Below are 22455 nucleotides of genomic sequence, written 5' to 3'. Positions count from 1 at the left end.
CTTGACCCGTGTTTGCTCGTAACTGGCGTCACACATAATCATCCCACCACTTTGGCTCTTGCTCAAAACGTGCTACATCCACAATCCTCGTCACTTACGCCTTTGGGGAAAATATTCCCCGGGGGGGACTCTGCAAAAATAAAAAAAAAAAAAAAAAAAAAAAAAATACTCTTCCTTTCCAGACACCAACAGAAAAGACACCAAAACCAAAAACGCCAGCCATGCCGATCACTCGACAACAGTGAAGTCCAACAAAATTCCGAACAATGGACACCAAGTCATTATCAAGGAAACCAAAAGTGTGACGAGGATTAAAGAAACGACTGTTAAGGAAATCAACAGCAAAACCACCATTAGGAAAACCCAACTCCCAGAAGTACAACAAAACAAAACGCATGCTGAGCTAAAAGAAGCATCCCAAAAGACCTGTCAGAAGTGTAAGAAAATGATTAATTATAAACTGAACGTGGATCGATCCCACTGTGCCAAGTGCGGGAAGACAATGCACCGAAGATTCAAAACTTTAGAAGCTCATGGCAAAGTTATTGTTATGGATCCAGATGATAAAGTGACAAGGGCCGTACAAGGCAAAGAATCGTTGACTATTGAAGATGTTACTTTGGAAACAACCACTGAAGCTGGAAATGAAAATGAGAGCAAAGAGACTGATGACAGGTAAATTCTTAAGAGCGGACGGTCAAATTGTTTTATTTCTCTCTCTCTCCCTCTCTCTGTAAGTTGAAAATGTTGTACAATTCTAAAACTTAAGATAAACATCTAGTCTAGCCTATAGCTTTATTATTTTTGTTTGCATAATGCACAATAATTTTTTTATTTTCAGCGTGGATGAGAAAACTGCAGAGCCAGATCGAACGGAAACTGACATCCCCATTTCCACTCTGATTCTCACTCCATCGAAATCTTATGCCTTGGTTACCAAACTGAATCTTCAGGAGGAAGAAACAAAATCAAATGATGATACGGGAGAGAAAAAACCAACGGATGAAAAAGACAACAAAGATAACCAGAGCAGTTTCTACATTGTCCCTACTAATGAGATAGAAGCTACTGTCGTAGAGACCTCGGACCATTCCAAGTACACAGAAGTGTCTGCCATTGGAATGAAACGTCTGTTCAATGAAGACAGTAACTCCGGCATTGAAAACAAAATGCCGGACAATTCTAATGAGCAAAACGAAATGCTGGAGAATCAGAATGAAATACTTGAAGCTCAGAGGTGTGAGAATGTCAGTGAAGCAGATATGGCGAGTCGCGCGGACATGAAAGATATGCAATCCATGATGGAGGATCTTGACAAGGGAGAGGATCAAATGAAAGACAGGGTAGACACTAAATATTAAACGTAGGAAAAGTTTTGCTGGCCTCAAACTCTGTTCCCCGTGTATTTCTTATGGGGGGACTAAAAAACGTCAATATCTCCGGAACGGTTTGGAATTTCGGGGGTTTTCGATTTTTCCCAGTATGTACAAAAAATAAGGAATCCAATGGTGAAAACTGCATCTTCCTAGCCCATCTAGAAGTGGGTTAGAATTAGTATGAGTGAGTGAGTCAGTGAGTCAGTCAGTCAGTCAGTTACACAAGGGGCTGTATATATTTAGGACTAAAGTATGAATCTGCTTGAGTTGACAATTTTTTTTTTTTTTTACATCCAGTCCTTCAGATTTTTTATTAGCATTAATTCTTCTAACTTGTCAAAGGTACCATGTTTTCTGCACTGAAAATTTCAATCCAGTAGCCATCAGGGTCCTTGAACCTTACACAGGCATTCTGTGCAAGCTGAAGGGATTGCTGCAACCCATCAGTCAGATTGGGGTAAACTACATCACAGTAATCAAATAGTTTTTATGATGAGATTACTTGCGAGTGCGGTCTTTTCCATATTGGCTTACTTGACGTTTCTTTCCCTGCCTTGCGATTTATTGCATAATGAATTATGTATTAGATCACTGAAGTTGAGCAACGTTGTGTCGAATATTCAAAAGTTCCCACGGATAACACGAAGTTTTATTTATCTAGTCTCATATTAGGCTTTCAACACTAGTATTACCCACAAGCGTGTGCTGCAACTTCAACTTCAGGTCTTCCTTAAATCCTACCCTAGCACACACAACACAACCATTTAGAAATAATTTTCCTAGCCACCACTCATAATTCCCCCAGTCCTTCATTTAGTGCCCGAAATTTTTCCGAACACAATTTTCCCTATGACTCCATGTCGAACCTCGTTGACCAAATTTTAAGTTTCTCTCACAATACACTCAGGTACCTTCCGTTCTACGATTACATCTTCAATACGCCACCTCCACTATCCATAAACACTTCCACATCAACAATCACACCAACAGACACACCTCCGTTAAAGTCAATCCTAAAGAAGAGTTCATTTGGAGATTTGACAGAAAGTACCTCTGAAACGTCAACACTAAAAAGAAGTTCCTCTGTAGGACTAAAACCAAGTGCCAGTACTTCATCAATACTAAAAAAGAGCTCGACTGAAACACCAGAACTAAAAGAAAATTCTTCTCCGGCATTAAAAAAAACCGTTACTCTCTTAACACCACTACCAACAGACATTGATAGCAAAAGGACATCCCAAATGTCTAACTCATCAGTGTATGCCACTCCAGCAACAAGCAAGACCCAGAAGCTAACCACCATGAAGAACAAGCAGAGACAAGAATCTAAAGAGTCTGAACGGAGCAAATCCAAACACAAGATCGATAAAGTGAAACCCCTCCACAAAACACCGTCAGGTCGAGATCCAATGCAAAAGAAACTGTTGACCAAAGAAGACTTTGAAAGTTACGACAAGGAGAATCTACTCGATGTTATGTCAGATCAGACAGAACCCTTGAGTAGCGAACAAATGGTGAAGGAAACACAATCTGAGCCACAAATTACAGATTGTACCAACGACAAGTCAATTACCAACAAGCAGGACATTGATCCATCCCACCGACAAGGAGAATCTACTCGATGTTATGTCAGATCAGACAGAACCCTTGAGTAGCGAACAAATGGTGAAGGAAACACAATCTGAGCCAAAAATTACAGATAGTACCAACGACAAGTCAAGTACCAACAAGCAGGACATTGATCCATCCCAAGGGTCCTTGATGAAAGCAATACCTTTCATTTTTCCTGAAATATAGAGAGAAAATACATTTAAAGACCACATAATTCCATAAAGACCACGAGGAAAAATATTTTGATTAAGACTGCTTTCGAAACCATAGAACCTATAGATCATCTTGATCCAGATAATTATCTTCAGGTAAAAAATAACAAGTAGGTACTTAATCTCATTCACCTCTAACTTGCAAAGGAATGGGTCCTTGATGAAAGCAATACCTTTCATTTTTCCTGAAATATAGAGAGAAAATACATTTAAAGACCACATAATTCCATAAAGACCACAAGGAAAAATATTTTGCTGAAACCATAGAACCTATAGATCATCTTGATCCAGATAATTATCTTCAGGTGAAAAATAACAAGTAGGTACTTAATCTCAATCACCTCTAACTTGCAAAGGAATGGTCCCCTGAGAGTTATTCAGTGGTTCATTTCTAATGAGGAGGCAGGAAAAAGAATAAACTATTAACATACCATCATTAGGTTTCTTAACAAATTCCACTCCCAGCTGTTCAAATCTTTCACATGCTTTGGTTACATCTGGTACTTGAATCCCAATGTGCCCTGTAAACAAACAAATATTAGGTAACATGATCTCCTTATTTTGTTAGTTTTTGGTTTCAACTAAGCACACATCTGAAATGGTTATGTGAAATGGTTTAACAGGTATTGAATGACACCAGATTTAATGAGATGGTGTTTTATATTGCAAGCCTTTACAGCACTTTTTTAAGGCCTGTGCAATATTTCAGTTTCTCCCTCTTTCCAAGAGTTACCTAATGAGATTTTAGAAGAAATAGAAAGTAAAAATAATAAGTAAGAGACCTACCAAAACCTCTAGGGTCAGAATTTCCATTGTGGTATGTAAGATCTTCATCTTTCTCTGTTCCCCAGTTGCTGGAAAAATAAGAAAGGATATGTGAGATCAGTATATTCAAGTACCACCAAGTTCTAAAAAATTCTACCTTCTCCCCCATAATTTCAGTTTGTTTTTTTACCTATACCTACTAATGAGAAGAGAAAGTAGGTTATTTAAAAAGAATTAATCTAATTAGGTAAATTTTTTACTTACTGGGTCAACTCAATTGTAGCTTTCCTCTTGAAAGTCCACACGGAAAAATAAGAAAGGATATGTGAGATCAGTATATTCAAGTACCACCAAGTTCTAAAAAATTCTACCTTCTCCCCCATAATTTCAGTTTATTTTTTTACCTATACCTACTAATGAGAAGAGAAAGTAGGTTATTTAAAAAGAAAAAAAAAAAATCTAATTAGGTAAATTTTTTACTTACTGGGTCAACTCAATTGTAGCTTTCCTCTTGAAAGTCCACACACATGGGGTATTTCAAGGGGTCAGCTTCAAAGTCCAATGGGATCTCCCACTAGAGGTCCTAGGTTCAATTCCCAACAGATCCAAAGATTTCATCTTTCTGCTTGGAAATTGAGTGCAATAATTCTTGAGAGAACTGCAAATAGGATTACCAGACATCTGCTTTTTGGTGGACATGTCCAAGAGGTTTGACAGAGGGAACTGTAACTGCTATGGTCTTATCGTCCCGAAATCGAAGAAAGAAGGAAGACAGGATAGGGACTCCTGAAACACAAGGAACCAATATGAAAAATAATCAGACTTATGAAATGGAAGAATAAAGTCTGATTTCCTCTATTTGATCAGGTCACACTCCAGTAACAATAAATAGAAAGAAAATGGTTAGAGTAGCACTGTGACTTCAATGAACACCAGATGTGAATATTTTGCTAGTTGCCTGAATTGCCTGTGAGATTTTGACTGTTTTTGAGATGTCACTTGAGGGTACTTGGCAAGTAGAAAGCTTTTAAGGTTCATATCAGAAGCACCACAATCCTTGATGTTGGTACCAAGGTGTATCAGGTACCTACCATGGAAAAACTTACCTAGTTAAAATAGGAATTAAACATTAGGACAATGAATGAAATTCTTCTTTCAGACAGTCAGTTGAACTGATAAAAAATTATAAATGATGTGATGACGATTGACGAATTGAATGAATAAACTATGAGACACCACTAGAACTTACCTGTAAGTAAATATTATGTACACCTGCCTTTCAACTTTACTTGATGGATGAATGATTGATTAGGTTAGGTAATAGGTACTGATAAGGATAACTCAGAAAGATCAAGTTTTAACTCAGAAAGATAAAGTTTTGATCTAATAGAGTGTAAACGGTTTGAGGTACAAGTAATCACTAATCACTCTAATCAGTAAATGTTTTATGGTATATGGTAAGTATAAGTACCTAATTCAGAATATTCAGTATATTCACACTCAGAATCTCAGAAAGGACAGAAGGGGGATGGGCGGATGGGGATCATCTTTGGATTGGATAAATTGATAAAACAAGTAACAAGAACAAGTTCAGCGAGTACGCGAGTAGTGCGAAATGCGAATGTGCAAAACGCTTTTTGCGTCCCATGTGCGTGATTACGGTGTGCGCGCGACTCTGCGTCTGCGCTGTGTGCAAAATATCGATTTTCCGGATTTCCGCGAAAATTCAAATTTGAAATGTAAAATTTCCAGATTTTTCTGCCTGTAATCCTGTAAAGTGTAAAGAAGTGTTGGAATGTTGTAAAAGTGATTCACAGACCGATAATCGGACAGATTTTCAGCTTTTTCCTATGGGAAAATTTCACTGTCACTATCCCTTGGTCTCCAAACCCCCCAGACTCCATCAAACTCAACAGGCAGTGAACTGGGTTAAGACATACGGAGCTGGATAGGTATTTTGGTGAGTAAAGCTCTTCTTTTGACAATAACCATTAACCATTAAGGTCTGGCATTGCTTAAAACCAAAATCCTACCAAGTATTTAAGTATTCAGTCACAGTACATTCAAATTCAAAGAAAGGTCAAATATTTCACTCAATGGGAGTGAGCGAACTGTGACTTGGATGATGGATGTGTATACTTCCCTTTGATCACCTGTGGTAATATTTTGACTCCACTGGAATGGGCTTTGGACTAAAGAAAGGATTTTTAGGTATAAAGGTCTCAGAGAGACCAAATGGCAAAATAGAGCTCACTGGAAAAGGCTGACTATAAACACTGACCCTATAGAAATGGAAAAGGGTGAAGAAGAAGAAGAAGAAGAATGTGGTAAATAGGCTTTGGACTGAAGAGTCTGAAGACATAACCATGCCTAAAAGTAATTAAAAAGTATTCTTAATTATTTATTTCAGAGCTTGGTGAACCTTGGTTTCACAATCATTGTCAACCTGTGAAAATGGAGAAGTCCAATGGAGCATTGGAGAAATATCAGAAAATTTGTTTGATTGGAGAAGGATCATTTGGAAAAGTATTCAAAGCCATTCATCTGGACTTGAAAAAAACAGTAGCCCTGAAAATTATTTCCAAGGTAATTTGATAGGGATTATTATTATTTTGGTACATATTACCTTAAAAAAAAAGAGAGAGAGAGAGAGAGAGAGAGAGAGAGAGAAAGAGATGTGGGTGATTCATACAAGGGACATTCAGTTAATAATACTTAATACTTACCTGATTCTTATTTATTTTTATTTGTATGGCAAAATACAACAGCAAACCTCCGTTTATCTTTATTTTCAGAGTGGAAGGTCCGGCAAAGAGTTGTCCAGTTTGAAGCAGGAATGTGAAATCCAAAAGCATCTTGCTCATCCCAACATCATCAAATTCATAGCGTCCCATGAAACATTGAATGAGTTTGTTCTCATCACGGAATTTGCTCACATGAGTCTCTCGAGTCCACACAGTTCTCTCTTTGGGGTCACTTGGGGCTTCTTTCAAATTTTCAAACCCCATGAAGTACAGAGAAAACTTCATGGCAGGGAAATCCAACTTCTTGAGCAGGCTCATGCCAAGGACTTTGGTATAGAATGGCAAAGATTTCCTTGGGTCTTTTATTCTGTACATGGTTTGTTGCATGATGAAATCCTGGAAAAAAAAATAGTCAGCATATCCTTCATAATAGTAAAAATACCTATACTTCACAAGATTACTTTGTCTATCAATCAATACCTAAGTAGTCAATTTTTAAGGAAAATTTCCAAGAGTACCTACAATGTTTTGAAGAAAGAACCCCCCACAAAACAAATGAGTCCACTACAAATCAATAATGTTGGCAATAAAACTACCTTGATTTTACTTACACTGGTCTCAGGATCAGGTGTTGGTGTGCACAGTGCATTAGCTTCACTGTCGGATAATCCTGTAGATTCTCCCATTTTGAAGCAATCAAAAAGTGTAGGTAGGTACTCAAGAACTTCAATGGAAACCAATGGTAAACTCCTGAAACACAAGGAACCAACGTGAAACTTCAATAATGAACAGCAGATGTGAATATTTTGCTAGTTGCCTGTGAGATTTTGACTGTTCTTGACTTGTCATAAAAGCTTTCTACTTGCCAAGTACCCTCAAACTTGGCAAGTAGAAAGCTTTTATAAGGTTCATATCAGAAGCACCACAATCCTTGATGTTGGTACCAAGGTGTATCAGGTACCATGGAAAAACTTACCTCTAGTTAAAATGGGAATTAAACATTAGGACAATGAATGAAATTCTTCTTTCAGACTGCCAGTTGAACTGACAAAAAATTATAAATGATGTAATGACGAATTGAATGAATAAACTATGAGACACCACTAGAACTTACCTGCAAGTAAATATGTACCGCCCTTTCAACTTTACTTGATGGATGAATGATTGATTAGGTTAGGTAATAGGTACCTACTGGGATAACTCAGAAAGATAAAGTTTTGATCTAATAGAGTGTGTAAACGGATTGAGGTACAAGTAATCAGTAAATTAATGTTTTATGGTATTTGGTAAGTATAAGTAATTCAGATAGGCAGAAAGGACAGAAGGGGGATGGGGATCATCTTTGGATAAAACAAAAGACCAATTTCAGCGAGTACGCGAGTAGTGCGATATTGCGAATGTGAATGTGTATTTGTGTAATGTAAAATTGTAAAACGCTTTTTGCGTCCCATGTGCGTGATTACGGTGTGCGCGCGGCTCTGCGTCTGCGCTGTGTGCAAAATATCGATTTTCCGCGAAAATTCAAATTTGAAATGTAAAATTTCCTGATTTTTCTGCCTGTAATCCTGTAAAGTGTAAAGAAGTGTTGGAATGTTGTAAAAGTGATTCACAGACCGATAATCGGACAGATTTTCAGCTTTTTCCTATGGGAAAATTTCACTGTCACTATCCCTTGGTCTCCAAACCCCCCAGACTCCATCAAACTCAACAGGCAGTGAACTGGGTTAAGACATAGGTACGATGCTGGATAGGTATTTTGGTGAGTAAAGCTCTTCTTTTGACAATAACCATTAAGGTCTGTCATTGCTTAAAACCAAAATCCTACCAAGTATTTAAGTATTCAGTCACAGTACATTCAAATTCAAAGAAAGGTCAAATATTTCACTCAATGGGAGTGAGCGAACTGTGACTTGGATGATGGATGTGTATACTTCCCTTTGATCACCTGTGGTAATATTTTGACTCCACTGGAATGGGCTTTGGACTAAAGAAAGGATTTTTAGGTATAAAGGTCTCAGAGAGACCAAATGGCAAAATAGAGCTCACTGGAAAAGGCTGACTATAAACACTGACCCTATAGAAATGGAAAAGGGTGAAGAAGAAGAAGAAGAAGAATGTGGTAAATAGGCTTTGGACTGAAGAGTCTGAAGACATAACCATGCCTAAAAGTAATTAAAAAGTATTCTTAATTATTTATTTCAGAGCTTGGTGAACCTTGGTTTCACAATCATTGTCAACCTGTGAAAATGGAGAAGTCCAATGGAGCATTGGAGAAATATCAGAAAATTTGTTTGATTGGAGAAGGATCATTTGGAAAAGTATTCAAAGCCATTCATCTGGACTTGAAAAAAACAGTAGCCCTGAAAATTATTTCCAAGGTAATTTGATAGGGATTATTATTATTTTGGTACATATTACCTTAAAAAAAAAGAGAGAGAGAGAGAGAGAGAGAGAGAGAGAGAAAGAGATGTGGGTGATTCATACAAGGGACATTCAGTTAATAATACTTAATACTTACCTGATTCTTATTTATTTTTATTTGTATGGCAAAATACAACAGCAAACCTCCGTTTATCTTTATTTTCAGAGTGGAAGGTCCGGCAAAGAGTTGTCCAGTTTGAAGCAGGAATGTGAAATCCAAAAGCATCTTGCTCATCCCAACATCATCAAATTCATAGCATCCCATGAAACATTGAATGAGTTTGTTCTCATCACGGAATTTGCTCACATGAGTCTCTCAAATTTGCTTGAGCAGAGGAAAAAACTCAGCGAGACAATTTGTGTGCAGATTCTTTCCAATTTGATATCAGCCCTGTATTATCTGCACTCAAATAGAGTACTACATAGGTAAGTTATTCAAATCCATCCACCTTCATTTTTTTAGTACCTACTTGCTCAGTTGGCCAAATCTTTTTTTTTTCTCTCAATTCCCAATCTGAAATAGGTAATTCAGAAGATAACAAACCTGAGGATGGGGATGAGGTGGTGGGGAGCTAACTTTTGATAGTTTTTAGCCAAGGGTCAAAGTAGTTAGTAGGTGGGTGGGTTACTATGTGATAAACTCATTACAAAAGTGCACCATCATTCACTTTGAATTTTCTCTAGGGATCTCAAGCCACAGAATGTTCTCCTAAACAAGGATGGTGTAGCCATGTTGTGTGATTTTGGTTTTGCCCGGAGCATGGCAGTGGGCACTCACATGTTGACTTCTATCAAGGGGACACCTCTGTATATGGCACCCGAACTTATTGCAGAGCGGCCATATGACCACACAGCTGATCTGTGGTAAGAGAGACCTTGTTTTGTTTTAATCCCTCTATTTTCTCTCTCTCTCTCTCTCTCTCTCTCTCTCTCTCTCTCTCTCTCTCTCTCTCTCTCTCTCTCTCTCTCTCTCTCTATCCCTCCCTCAATTACTACTTCCCTGACTCTTAAGTTGAGAGAGAGAGAGAGAGAATTTGTCAGTGGTGAATTTTCAGCATATCATTTTTATGTAGCTACTACATTTTTGGATCTTTTTCAAAATTTCTTCTTGGATTCTTTATCCATGGATTTTGTCGCGAGTATTTGTCAAGGATCTAGGTTTACCTTGCCCTTGGGATGAATTTTTAGTTTGATCCATTTTTTCAACAGTCGAGTTTCAAATAGAACCTAAAGTATTGTATTATTTTGTTAAACCCATAAAATACACGAGACCTTGTTTAGACTGCTGGGGTAAAGGGACTTGTTAGTCTCATTCGAGCAGGATAAACAAGGTAAGTATGTTCTATTTAATTCTAAAGCTATTGATAATGACAAGGCAATTTTGTGACAGGTCTCTCGGCTGTATAGCGTACGAGATTCACATGGGACATCCTCCGTTCAAAACCGTGTCCATTCTGCATCTGATCAGATTACTTAAAACCCAGGATGTGACATTTCCATCTCAAGTATCGGAAACGTATAAGGATCTAGTGAAAGGTAATTAAAATTAATCACTAATCAACATTAGTTTTTATGATGAGATTACTTGCGAGTGCGGTCTTTTCCATATTGCCTTACTTGATGTTTCTTTCCCTGCCTTGCGATTTATTGCATAATGAATTATGTATTAGATCACTGAAGTTGAGCAACGTTGTGCTCGGTTGATATCCGGATGGGTGACCATCAATTACGTGCTGATGGCTTTTCCCAACCTGGCTCAGACTGAGTGAGGTTCATGTGAGGCGAGCGGCGCCAAATGGAGGGAAAATTTTATGTACTTTTGTTTTAAGTCAAGTAAAGTCTCATAACGAATTGTTTTATCTGCTCTTTATGTATGTTTATTATCCCATCAAATATACAAAACCTTTTTTTCGAATGCTGGAGTAAAGGGACTTTTCAGTCCTATTCGGGCAGGATAAACAAGTTACATTCTATTCTACTTGACTGGAGCTTGACCTGCACTTATCTGCACTATAGCCAACGTTGTGCTCGGTTGATATCCGGATGGGTGACCATCAATTACGTGCTGATGGCTTTTCCCAACCTGGCTCAGACTGAGTGAGGTTTTCATGTGAGGCGAGCGGCGCCAAATGGAGGGAAAATTTTATGTACTTTTGTTTCAAGTCAAGTAAAGTCTCATAACGAATTGTTTTATCACCTCTTTATGTATGTTTATTATCCCATCAAATATACGAAACTTTTTCGAATGCATGCTGGAGTAAAGGGACTTTTCAGTCCTATTCGGGCAGGATAAACAAGGTATATTCTATTCTACTTGACTGGAGCTTGACCTGCACTATAGTGGAAATCGGCCTTTACACCCAAGTTATCTTCTACTTGCAGGTTTATTAGAGAAGGACGCCAGTCAGAGATTATCCTGGCCTGAACTACTACACCATCCTTTAGTCAAGGACAACCTGAGTTCGGAGATTGAGTCTCAGAACAACCAAGACTGTATTGGCTTTGACTATTGTGATAAACGACGGGGGTAAGACCAGCTACGTTTTTTTTTCCGAGAGTATCACCTAAATGCACTAGTTTCCGACAGCTCATTGAATTTAAGCCGTACCCAGCCTAGTTAGCTTGGAGGGTAGCGCGTCTGTCTTTTAAGCGCTGGGTCGCGGGTTCGATTCCCGTCCGGAGCGACTCTGAAACGATCAGACCAAAAATCGGCTCCGCTCGATTCTTTTACCCCAAATTTGAACTTGCGACGTGCTTTGATGCAAGGTAAACCTGTACCAAATTTCATCAAAATCGGACCAGACAATCGCGAGTTATAGCGGAACAAACTTTCAAACCAAATGCAAAACTGTCGAGTTAAAACGAACCCCGACACTAGCGCTGAGGGTTCGACGAGTCCTTTTGGAACTTAACCAATCCGGGGTTGCGAGTTGTTTAGAACGGGCTATTAGTTCGGTCTAAAAAGTTAAAGCTTCGTGGAATAGCACCCAAAGAAAAAACCCTCCGTTTCAGATCGCGTAAATCGATCACCACCATTGTGGAATCGGACAGTGACGAAAACGAAGAGTGGGTGATGTTCCTGCGAACCTGTCTCCACAAGCTACTCGCCGGCAGCGATTCCGACACAGCCTCGTGTGAACGGAGCTTTATTCTCATGCTCATCACGTCGCTGCGATGTCAGAGCTGCGTTGTGTTGGGACTTATCACACATATCCTGGTCGTATTGATCATGAAACACGAGGACAGTGCTCATCTGAGAGAGGTGAGTACTGAAATTAGAGTTCGTAATACATGCCTCGGTGGTGTAGTGGTTAATAGGGCTGCCTAGAAGAGACTGACAAGAAACGCCGACCCTGTTTCAATAGAAAAAAGGCTAGGAAGAAGAAAAAGAGGAGTAAATAGGTAATTCAGAAGATAACAAACCTGAGGATGGGGATGAGGTGGTGGGGAGCTAACTTTTGATAGTTTTTAGCCAAGGGTCAAAATAGTTAGTAGGTGGGTGGGTTACTATGTGATAAACTCATTACAAAGTGCACCATGACTATTATTGTGGTCAAATTCTCAAATTATTTTGAGGATAAAATTATATGCCTTGGCTGGGATTGAACCCATGCCCTCCTGTTTATCAAGCGAGGGTCTTGACCACTACACCACCGAGGCAGGTCACATTGGTAAAAACGACCTGTCAGTGTTACAGAAGAAAAAGATTGTCTATGTTTTACTAACATTTGTTTTCCTGAGGCGTCAGTTTCCACGTTGAGTTGTGCAGGATCCCTGCAGACGTTCTTGATAGCAAGTAGCAGGTTCGATACCACTCGGGTTTCTAAAAATACCTGACAGGGAAATGAAAATACATTCGAAAATAATGTGTATGAATAGATAAGTAACTACTGAAAAGTTAATTTTTCAATTTAAATCAGCCATAAGTGCCTGTTCGTGTTTTACTATTACTATTTTTCAGATTCAGAGGACGATATGTACTCGGACGCGGACCTATCATCAGATGATGACGAAGATAAGATCTACGATGAAGACTTGGTTCTATCCCACTCTTCCTATTCTACGTACCTGAAGAAGAAAGCCAAGCGAGAGGCGTACAGGAATGATATTGACGACGAAGATGAATACTCGTGAGCCCAACACACTATCGTACATCTGTATCAAATACCGTACACTTGTATCAAATACCGTCGTACTCTTGTATCAAATTCCGTACTCTTGTTTCAAATATCGTAGACTTGGGTCAAATTCGTATCAAATTCCGTACTCTTGTTTCAAATATCGTAGACTTGGGTCAAATTCCGTACAATTGTGTCAAAAACCGTACACTTGGGAATATTAAAAATCGTACACTTTTATTAAAAATACTGTACACCTGTTTTAAATAGAAAATGCGAGAAAAATCTTGAAATGAGAGTAGGGGAAGCTAATGTTGAAGGTAGAGAGTGAATGGAAAATACGCCGGAGGCGTTCTCTACCAACTAACTCTTAAGAGTTCTATTATTATGTGGTCAAATATTTTTTTACCGGGGTTTATAATTTTTTTTAAAAAATAAAAAAAAAAAAAAAAAAAAAATCACGAAATGCCACTGTCCTACGTATGGATGATGATTTTAAAAATTTCATGTTTTTATTGTTTTGTTTGTGCACCTGTGATTTCTTCGTGTTCCCCTAGTTATCACTTTTAATTCTACGTCAAATACTAATGGCTATTAGGTATAGGTTTAAAGTTTTATGTGCCATACTCTGAGCTTTTGATTTCCTAGTTACCGGATGTCTCAATACGATTGATGGAAAAGTCTACCCCCCCTTGGACGGAACGACTTACGAGTAAGATTTGATGGTGATTGATTCAAAAGTATGAATAGAATCAGTAAAGCGCACGCTGGCTGGTCAGTTATTTGTGTTTTTTAATCCAATATGTAGAGGAAAGCATGGCTTGTAAAAAAAAAAAAAAAAAACACCAATAAAAGAGTAACAAAGTTACAAAAAATGCAGAAATGATTTTGTTTATTTCAATGAAAAAGCTATAAAAAATATATCACAGTAAAATGGACACAAACCTGTTAGCACCAACGATTTTGTATCAAACCTACGAGTAAGCAGTGGCGATAGCACGTTCAAAGCACCAGTTCTCAGTCAATCACTGAAGTTAAGAAACGTTGCGCTTCGTTGGCATCCAGATGGGTGAACTTTTTTTTTTGTCTGACTCCTATGAATCCATAGAATCCGTATTGGGACTGGATTCGTTTGGTTCACAGTGGTAGAAGATAGGGACTTCAAAGAGAGAAGTAAAAAATATCTCTTTGTAAGAAAAATGAAATGGAATCCAAAGGATCCAGATTCTTGAATCCTTCGAATCCGGATTCGATGGATTCAATACAAAAACATACCCTTTAGCTCCTGACCTGGATGATGCACTACTCACCATACCCGATGTTGCTTAACTCCGTTGTCCCTCAGAGTTATACAGTACACCCGAGTTGGTGACAGTATTCGAACCCCCAGCCTCTGAGTTGTCAGCTCATGGTTCCCTCAGACCTGGCATTAGATAGAGTAAAGCATTGAGTTTGTCTTGAATATGAACGCTCTGCATTGATTTGATATGGGTCAGGGTGTCCATATCACCTGAAGTGGAATCGAAAATAAAATTAATCATTTAAAGTAATCCAGTACCTATTGCTGAAAAACCAATGAAATGAAAGTTTGCGGAGGTAAAGGGACTTTTATGCCCCATTCTAGCAGCAACAATAGCCACAAAAGTGATATGGGTCAGGGTGTCCATATCACCTGAAGTGGAATCGAAAATAAAATTAATCATTTAAAGTAATCCAGTACCTATTGCTGAAAACCCAATGAAATGGAAGTTTGCGGAGGTAAAGGGACTTTTATGTCCTATTCTAGCAGCAACAATAGCCACAAAAGTTGACTTGAAGGGTATCCCATCCGCCTTGTAAACGGTAGGTTTTGGGTTCGATTCCTGCCCGGGACAAACTTTATCCTACACAGACAACGTTCTTTCTTAAAACGGCTCATTTTGTTCTACCTTCTCCTCTCCTCGATTTCGGGACAATAAACCCTCTATCTAAGGGAAAAAAGTCAAGTCTTGAATGAACGATGTTCCAGAGCTGGGTCTATCCATATTCTTGTAGACTTTCTGTAGTGCTAGAGTAGAATCTTCAGTCTCCTGGGTGTCTACCCTGTCTTTCATTTGATCCTCTCCCTTGTCAAGATCCTCCATCATGGATTGCATATCTTTCATGTCCGCGCGACTCGCCATATCTGCTTCACTGACATTCTCACACCTCTGAGCTTCAAGTATTTCATTCTGATTCTCCAGCATTTCGTTTTGCTCATTAGAATTGTCCGGCATTTTGTTTTCAATGCCGGAGTTACTGTCTTCATTGAACAGACGTTTCATTCCAATGGCAGACACTTCTGTGTACTTGGAATGGTCCGAGGTCTCTACGACAGTAGCTTCTATCTCATTAGTAGGGACAATGTAGAAACTGCTCTGGTTATCTTTGTTATGTACTTGGAATGGTCCGAGGTCTCTACGACAGTAGCTTCTATCTCATTAGTAGGGACAATGTAGAAACTGCTCTGGTTATCTTTGTTGTCTTTTTCATCCGTTGGTTTTTTCTCTCCCGTATCATCATTTGATTTTGTTTCTTCCTCCTGAAGATTCAGTTTGGTAACCAAGGCATAAGATTTCGATGGAGTGAGAATCAGAGTGGAAATGGGGATGTCAGTTTCCGTTCGATCTGGCTCTGCAGTTTTCTCATCCACGCTGAAAATAAAAAAATTATTGTGCATTATGCAAACAAAAATAATAAAGCTATAGGCTAGACTAGATGTTTATCTTAAGTTTTAGAATTGTACAACATTTTCAACTTACAGAGAGAGGGAGAGAGAGAGAAATAAAACAATTTGACCGTCCGCTCTTAAGAATTTACCTGTCATCAGTCTCTTTGCTCTCATTTTCATTTCCAGCTTCAGTGGTTGTTTCCAAAGTAACATCTTCAATAGTCAACGATTCTTTGCCTTGTACGGCCCTTGTCACTTTATCATCTGGATCCATAACAATAACTTTGCCATGAGCTTCTAAAGTTTTGAATCTTCGGTGCATTGTCTTCCCGCACTTGGCACAGTGGGATCGATCCACGTTCAGTTTATAATTATGCCATGAGCTTCTAAAGTTTTGAATCGTCGGTGCATTGTCTTCCCGCACTTGGCACAGTGGGATCGATCCACGTTCAGTTTATAATTTATCATTTTCTTACACTTCTGACAGGTCTTTTGGGATGCTTCTTTTAGCTCAGCATGCGTTTTGTTTTGTTGTACTTCTGGGAGTTGGGTTTTCCTAATGGTGGTTTTGCTGTTGATTTCCTTAACAGTCGTTTCTTTAATCCTCGTCACACTTTTGGTTTCCTTGATAATGACTTGGTGTCCATTGTTCGGAATTTTGTTGGACTTCACTGTTGTCGAGTGATCGGCATGGCTGGCGTTTTTGGTTTTGGTGTCTTTTCTGTTGGTGTCTGGAAAGGAAGAGTATTTTTTTTTTTTTTTTTTTTTTTTTGTACTTGTGCAGAGTCACGTCCGTGGAATATTGCTACCAAAGGAACTGGCACAAACGAGCAGTGACCAGTGTTATTATAGGGTTAGGTTAAACACAAGAAGGAGTTTTCACAATTAGAGCAGTGATTAGTGTTATTATAGGGTTAGGTTAAATACAAAAAGGAGCTTTTCTTCTCCACGGACGTGACTTCTGTATAATTACCTTTTTTTTTCGTTAGAACATCCTCCGTTACCATTTATCTATTCTATCCGTTTCTTATACCTGATTTGTTGGAAACTTTTATTTCCTACATTTTTAAGGACCAATACTGATTTACAGTTTTAAAAGATCTTACCTTGAACGACAATGGTTCTATTCTTGGTTTTGACACTTTCACTAGCATCATCTTTCCGGAACATCTCTCCCAGTTTCTGCGCCTTCTTCCTAGTCTGTGTAGCTGTACTCGCTCTACTAATCTTATTACTCGATCCCATGTCCACATCAATCCCTGCCCGCGGTAATGCTCTCGAATGCTCCGCAAATCTTTTCCGAGAATTCCTTTTCTTTTTCTTCGAGCTGCCTCCAGCGGGAATGTCTTTAGTGTTTTCAGTTTTTGGATGTAGAACAATCACGTCCTTTTGAGGAGTAGGCTCATTCTCTAACTCTTCAATCTTTTCTCTCGATAAGAATGCAGGAAGTCTCATATCCATATTAACCGTATCCTCTCTAGGTTTGTCGTTTTGCTTTTGTTCACCACCATCTTGTATCGTTTCAGTTGTTTTGAGAGAGAATTTGTCAGTGGTGAATTTTCAGCATATCATTTTTATGTAGCTACTACATTTTTGGATCTTTTTCAAAATTTCTTCTTGGCTTCTTTATCCATGGATTTTGTCGCGAGTATTTGTCAAGGATCTAGGTTTACCTTGCCCTTGGGATGAATTTTTAGTTTGATCCATTTTTTCAACAGTCGAGTTTCAAATAGAACCTAAAGTATTGTATTATTTTGTTAAACCCATAAAATACACGAGACCTTGTTTAGACTGCTGGGGTAAAGGGACTTGTTAGTCTCATTCGAGCAGGATAAACAAGGTAAGTATGTTCTATTTAATTCTAAAGCTATTGATAATGACAAGGCAATTTTGTGACAGGTCTCTCGGCTGTATAGCGTACGAGATTCACATGGGACATCCTCCGTTCAAAACCGTGTCCATTCTGCATCTGATCAGATTACTTAAAACCCAGGATGTGACATTTCCATCTCAAGTATCGGAAACGTATAAGGATCTAGTGAAAGGTAATTAAAATTAATCACTAATCAACATTAGTTTTTATGATGAGATTACTTGCGAGTGCGGTCTTTTCCATATTGCCTTACTTGATTTTGTGGAGGGGTTTCACTTTATCGATCTTGTGTTTGGATTTGCTCCGTTCAGACTCTTTAGATTCTTGTCTCTGCTTGTTCTTCATGGTGGTTAGCTTCTGGGTCTTGCTTGTTGCTGGAGTGGCATACACTGATGAGTTAGACATTTGGGATGTCCTTTTGCTATCAATGTCTGTTGGTAGTGGTGTTAAGAGAGTAACGGTTTTTTTTAATGCCGGAGAAGAATTTTCTTTTAGTTCTGGTGTTTCAGTCGAGCTCTTTTTTAGTATTGATGAAGTACTGGCACTTGGTTTTAGTCCTACAGAGGAACTTCTTTTTAGTGTTGACGTTTCAGAGGTACTTTCTGTCAAATCTCCAAATGAACTCTTCTTTAGGATTGACTTTAACGGAGGTGTGTCTGTTGGTGTGATTGTTGATGTGGAAGTGTTTATGGATAGTGGAGGTGGCGTATTGAAGATGTAATCGTAGAACGGAAGGTACCTGAGTGTATTGTGAGAGAAACTTAAAATTTGGTCAACGAGGTTCGACATGGAGTCATAGGGAAAATTGTGTTCGGAAAAATTTCGGGCACTAAATGAAGGACTGGGGGAATTATGAGTGGTGGCTAGGAAAATTATTTCTAAATGGTTGTGTTGTGTGTGCTAGGGTAGGATTTAAGGAAGACCTGAAGTTGAAGTTGCAGCACACGCTTGTGGCTTGTGGGTAATACTAGTGTTGAAAGCCTAATATGAGACTAGATAAATAAAACTTCGTGTTATCCGTGGGAACTTTTGAATATTCGAGTTCAAATGGAAAACCCTACCCTTTTATCCAGGCTTGTGACTGACCTTGGTGCTTACTGCCTACTCATGAGATGAACAGGCACTTATGGCTGATTTAAATTGAAAAATTAACGTTTCAGTAGTTATCTATTCATACACATTATTTTAGAATGTATTTTCATTTCCTTGTCAGGTATTTCTAGAAACCCGAGTAAGTTTAAACTTTGCTTGAAGTCCGTCCGCCTTAGCTTGGAGAGGTTAGCCCATCTACCTTGTAACTTGTAAACGCTAGGACGAGGGTTGAATTCCCGCCTCGGGCGAACTTTATCCTAAACAGATAAGGTTTGTTCTTGGAACGACTGGCTTTCTCCTATCCGATCTTCCTCTCTTCAATCAAACTTAAAACAATTGTCCTGATTACATTACTTTCCTTTTACTGCTTGCCATAGGAATGAAAAGTCCCTTTACTCCAGCAGTAGGCTGCTACTATTATTGTGGTCAAATTCTCAAATTATTTTGAGGATAAAATTATATGCCTTGGCTGGGATTGAACCCATGCCCTCCTGTTTATCAGGCGAGGGTCTTGACCACTACACCACCGAGGCAGGTCACATCGGTACAAACGACCTGTCAGTGTTACAGAAGAAAAAGATTGTCTATGTTATAATTTTATCCTCAAAATAATTTGAGAATTTGACCACAATAATAGTAGCAGCCTACTGCTGGAGTAAAGGGACTTTTCATTCCTATGCAAGCAGTATAAATGAGCACTATTATTATAATCATTCCTTTTAGGAAAAAGCCCAGTTTGTGCCTCATTTTCCGATTTGTTTGTTAGAATTAGAACTTACCCGCCAGTCTACATTGTCCTATGAAATCATTCGCAATGCCTGACACATCTGGGTCCTCCCCATACTCCATTATGTCTATAATTTTATCCTCAAAATAATTTGAGAATTTGACCACAATAATAGTAGCAGCCTACTGCTGGAGTAAAGGGACTTTTCATTCCTATGGCAAGCAGTATAAATGAGCACTATTATTATAATACATCATTCCCTTTAGGAAAAAGCCCAGTTTGTGCCTTATTTTCTGATTTGTTTGTTAGAATTAGAACTTACCCGCTAGTCTACATTGTCCTATGAAATCATTCGCAATGCCTGACACATCTGGGTCCTCCCCATACTCCATTATGTCGCCCTCGTAATCTTCTTCCGATCTGAAAATACACGGAAATTGTTGAAAGTTCATTCTAAAAATAAATTGATGTTATATTTGTTCTTATAAATAACTACACAGGAGTGAATACTACCAAAAGCCCATTCTCACTTATCGTTCGGAAAAAAAATCGTGTCGTGCGTAGTGGGAACACTCTCATTTAAATTACACAGGTCATCCAGAAAAAAAAAAAAATCGGAAGAAACTCACGACAATCGGGAATGGGCCTTTAGGGTTAGGGGTTCAATTTAATAGCAGTAAATACATAGTACAAAGGCCATTTTCAAGTTAGAATGGACCTTTTTTTACTTTATGAATATAGCCCTGTACTATCGTACTTTTAGCATTTTTCTCATTCGAATTTTATCCTAGAATATCTAAAAACAGATTAGGTTCGTTCTCGGCTTGCTTTCTCCTTTCCTGTATTCCCGTCCTCCTTCTCTTAGATTTCGGGACGATAAGACCCTAGCAGATAGAGTTCCCTCTACCACACCCCGTTTGCTCATTCGAATTTTATCCAAGAAACAGATGAGGTTAGTTCTCAGCTGGCTTACTCCTTTCCTGCCTCCTTCTCTCTTCGATTTCAGGACATTAAGACCTCCCTTGTTACAGTTCCCTCTATCACACCTCTTTTTTTTATATTTATCAATTATCATAATCTCTTCTTTTCCTAAATAAGAACACACAAACTGGGCTTTTTCCTAAAGGGAATGATGTATTATAATAATAGTGCTCATTTATACTGCTTGCCATAGGAATGAAAAGTCCCTTTACTCCAGCAGTAGGCTGCTACTATTATTGTGGTCAAATTCTCAAATTATTTTGAGGATAAAATTATATGCCTTGGCTGGGATTGAACCCATGCCCTCCTGTTTATCAGGCGAGGGTCTTGACCACTACACCACCGAGGCAGGTCACATCGGTACAAACGACCTGTCAGTGTTACAGAAGAAAAAGATTGTCTATGTTTTACTATTACTATTTTTCAGATTCAGAGGACGATATGTACTCGGACGCGGACCTATCATCAGATGATGACGAAGATAAGATCTACGATGAAGACTTGGTTCTATCCCACTCTTCCTATTCTACGTACCTGAAGAAGAAAGCCAAGCGAGAGGCGTACAGGAATGATATTGACGACGAAGATGAATACTCGTGAGCCCAACACACTATCGTACATCTGTATCAAATACCGTACACTTGTATCAAATACCGTCGTACTCTTGTATCAAATTCCGTACTCTTGTTTCAAATATCGTAGACTTGGGTCAAATTCCGTACAATTGTGTCAAAAACCGTACACTTGGGAATATTAAAAATCGTACACTTTTATTAAAAATACTGTACACCTGTTTTAAATAGAAAATGCGAGAAAAATCTTGAAATGAGAGTAGGGGAAGCTAATGTTGAAGGTAGAGAGTGAATGGAAAATACGCCGGAGGCGTTCTCTACCAACTAACTCTTAAGAGTTCTATTATTATGTGGTCAATTTCTCAAATAAATGACGATAAAATTCCATGGCACGGCTGGTATCCAACCCGCCCTCCCGTTTACCAGGCGAGCGTCTTTACCACGACGCCACTATAGTAAGTGAAGTGATTGTTGAACCTGGATTCTAAGACCACCAGCGGATCGGTATATTGTTATACGGCGGTTAATAGTTTTTTTAAAAAATTAAAAAAAAAAGANNNATATTTTTTTACCGGGGTTTATAATTTTTTTTAAAAAATAAAAAAAAAAAAAAAAAAAAAATCACGAAATGCCACTGTCCTACGTATGGATGATGATTTTAAAAATTTCATGTTTTTATTGTTTTGTTTGTGCACCTGTGATTTCTTCGTGTTCCCCTAGTTATCACTTTTAATTCTACGTCAAATACTAATGGCTATTAGGTATAGGTTTAAAGTTTTATGTGCCATACTCTGAGCTTTTGATTTCCTAGTTACCGGATGTCTCAATACGATTGATGGAAAAGTCTACCCCCCCTTGGACGGAACGACTTACGAGTAAGATTTGATGGTGATTGATTCAAAAGTATGAATAGAATCAGTAAAGCGCACGCATATGAGGATACTTGAAGATTTCCGATATCACGTTGTTGCGTTTCACATAGTAGGCTAGAATATCATCTTGCATGGTGTTGGCTTCCCTTGTTAACACGGATCTTTGTATTTCTTAATTATCTGGTGTACACAGGTACGTATTTTTCTTCTTCTTTTTACTTTCCCTTATCCTGTAGGAAGGAAAGTAATGTAATCAGGACAATTTTTTTTTTTTTTAAGTTTGATTGAAGAGAGGAAGATGGGATAGGAGAAAGCCAGTCGTTCCAAGAACAAACCTTATCTGTTTAGGATAAAGTTCGCTCGAGGCGGGAATTAAACCCTCGTCCTAGCGTTTACAAGTTA

The 22455-nt window shown here is 38.5% G+C and overlaps 3 protein-coding genes across 6 annotated transcripts; 2 read left to right on the top strand and 1 right to left on the bottom strand.

Annotated features, from left to right (window-relative positions):
• The first annotated feature begins 174 nt into the window (after positions 1-174).
• Positions 175-1361, top strand: LOC103507446. The gene is made up of 2 exons (XM_026822302.1): positions 175-675; positions 842-1361. Exons 1-2 carry the CDS (start codon positions 446-448, stop codon positions 1359-1361), a joined length of 750 nt encoding a protein of 249 aa, XP_026678103.1. The 5' UTR covers positions 175-445.
• A 208-nt stretch (positions 1362-1569) lies between these two features.
• On the bottom strand, positions 1570-8103 carry LOC103507437 (lactoylglutathione lyase). Of its 4 annotated transcripts, none has more exons than XM_008471909.3 (8): positions 7823-8101; positions 7320-7458; positions 6923-7104; positions 4449-4490; positions 3986-4053; positions 3631-3720; positions 3356-3384; positions 1570-1767 (listed from the first exon to the last, which is right to left on the bottom strand). In XM_008471909.3, exons 2-8 carry the CDS (start codon positions 7392-7394, stop codon positions 1705-1707), a joined length of 549 nt encoding a protein of 182 aa, XP_008470131.1. In that variant the 5' UTR covers positions 7395-7458; positions 7823-8101; the 3' UTR covers positions 1570-1704. The 4 variants fall into 4 exon arrangements, with proteins under 4 accessions (XP_008470131.1, XP_026678112.1, XP_026678111.1 ...); XM_026822311.1 differs by lacking the exon at positions 4449-4490 and adding an exon at positions 4229-4271 and having other exon boundaries at positions 6924-7104; XM_026822310.1 differs by lacking the exon at positions 7823-8101 and adding an exon at positions 7685-7822.
• A 124-nt stretch (positions 8104-8227) lies between these two features.
• On the top strand, positions 8228-21209 carry LOC103507445 (serine/threonine-protein kinase fused). The gene is made up of 9 exons (XM_008471917.3): positions 8228-8467; positions 8911-9086; positions 9296-9555; positions 9814-9993; positions 10520-10665; positions 11512-11656; positions 12142-12391; positions 19023-19040; positions 21045-21209. Exons 1-9 carry the CDS (start codon positions 8449-8451, stop codon positions 21207-21209), a joined length of 1359 nt encoding a protein of 452 aa, XP_008470139.2. The 5' UTR covers positions 8228-8448.
• Positions 21210-22455: the final 1246 nt, after the last annotated feature.

This window comes from Diaphorina citri, unplaced genomic scaffold (assembly GCF_000475195.1).
Source record: "Diaphorina citri unplaced genomic scaffold, Diaci psyllid genome assembly version 1.1 scaffold314, whole genome shotgun sequence".
NCBI lineage: Eukaryota > Metazoa > Arthropoda > Insecta > Hemiptera > Psyllidae > Diaphorina > Diaphorina citri.
The sequence above is the reverse complement of the archived record's forward strand: the minus strand, read 5'-3'. Positions and strand labels throughout refer to the sequence as shown.

What these genes read in the sequence shown, in the direction of transcription:
- LOC103507446 (XM_026822302.1), top strand. Translation starts at nt 446, where the DNA reads ATGATTAATTATAAACTGAACGTGGATCGATCCCACTGTGCCAAGTGC. An exon ending in AGCAAAGAGACTGATGACAG is followed by an intron (nt 676 to 841) that starts GTAAATTCTTAA and finishes TTTTATTTTCAG; the next exon opens with CGTGGATGAGAAAACTGCAG.
- LOC103507437 (XM_026822312.1), bottom strand. Translation starts at nt 7,394, where the DNA reads ATGGGAGAATCTACAGGATTATCCGACAGTGAAGCTAATGCACTGTGC. An exon ending in AGTGACCCCAAAGAGAGAAC is followed by an intron (nt 4,491 to 6,922) that starts TGTGTGGACTCG and finishes AAATACCCCATG; the next exon opens with TGTGTGGACTTTCAAGAGGA. An exon ending in GCTACAATTGAGTTGACCCA is followed by an intron (nt 4,054 to 4,448) that starts GTAAGTAAAAAA and finishes TTATTTTTCCAG; the next exon opens with CAACTGGGGAACAGAGAAAG.
- LOC103507445 (XM_008471917.3), top strand. An exon ending in GTATAAGGATCTAGTGAAAG is followed by an intron (nt 10,666 to 11,511) that starts GTAATTAAAATT and finishes TTCTACTTGCAG; the next exon opens with GTTTATTAGAGAAGGACGCC. An exon ending in TATTGTGATAAACGACGGGG is followed by an intron (nt 11,657 to 12,141) that starts GTAAGACCAGCT and finishes CCTCCGTTTCAG; the next exon opens with ATCGCGTAAATCGATCACCA.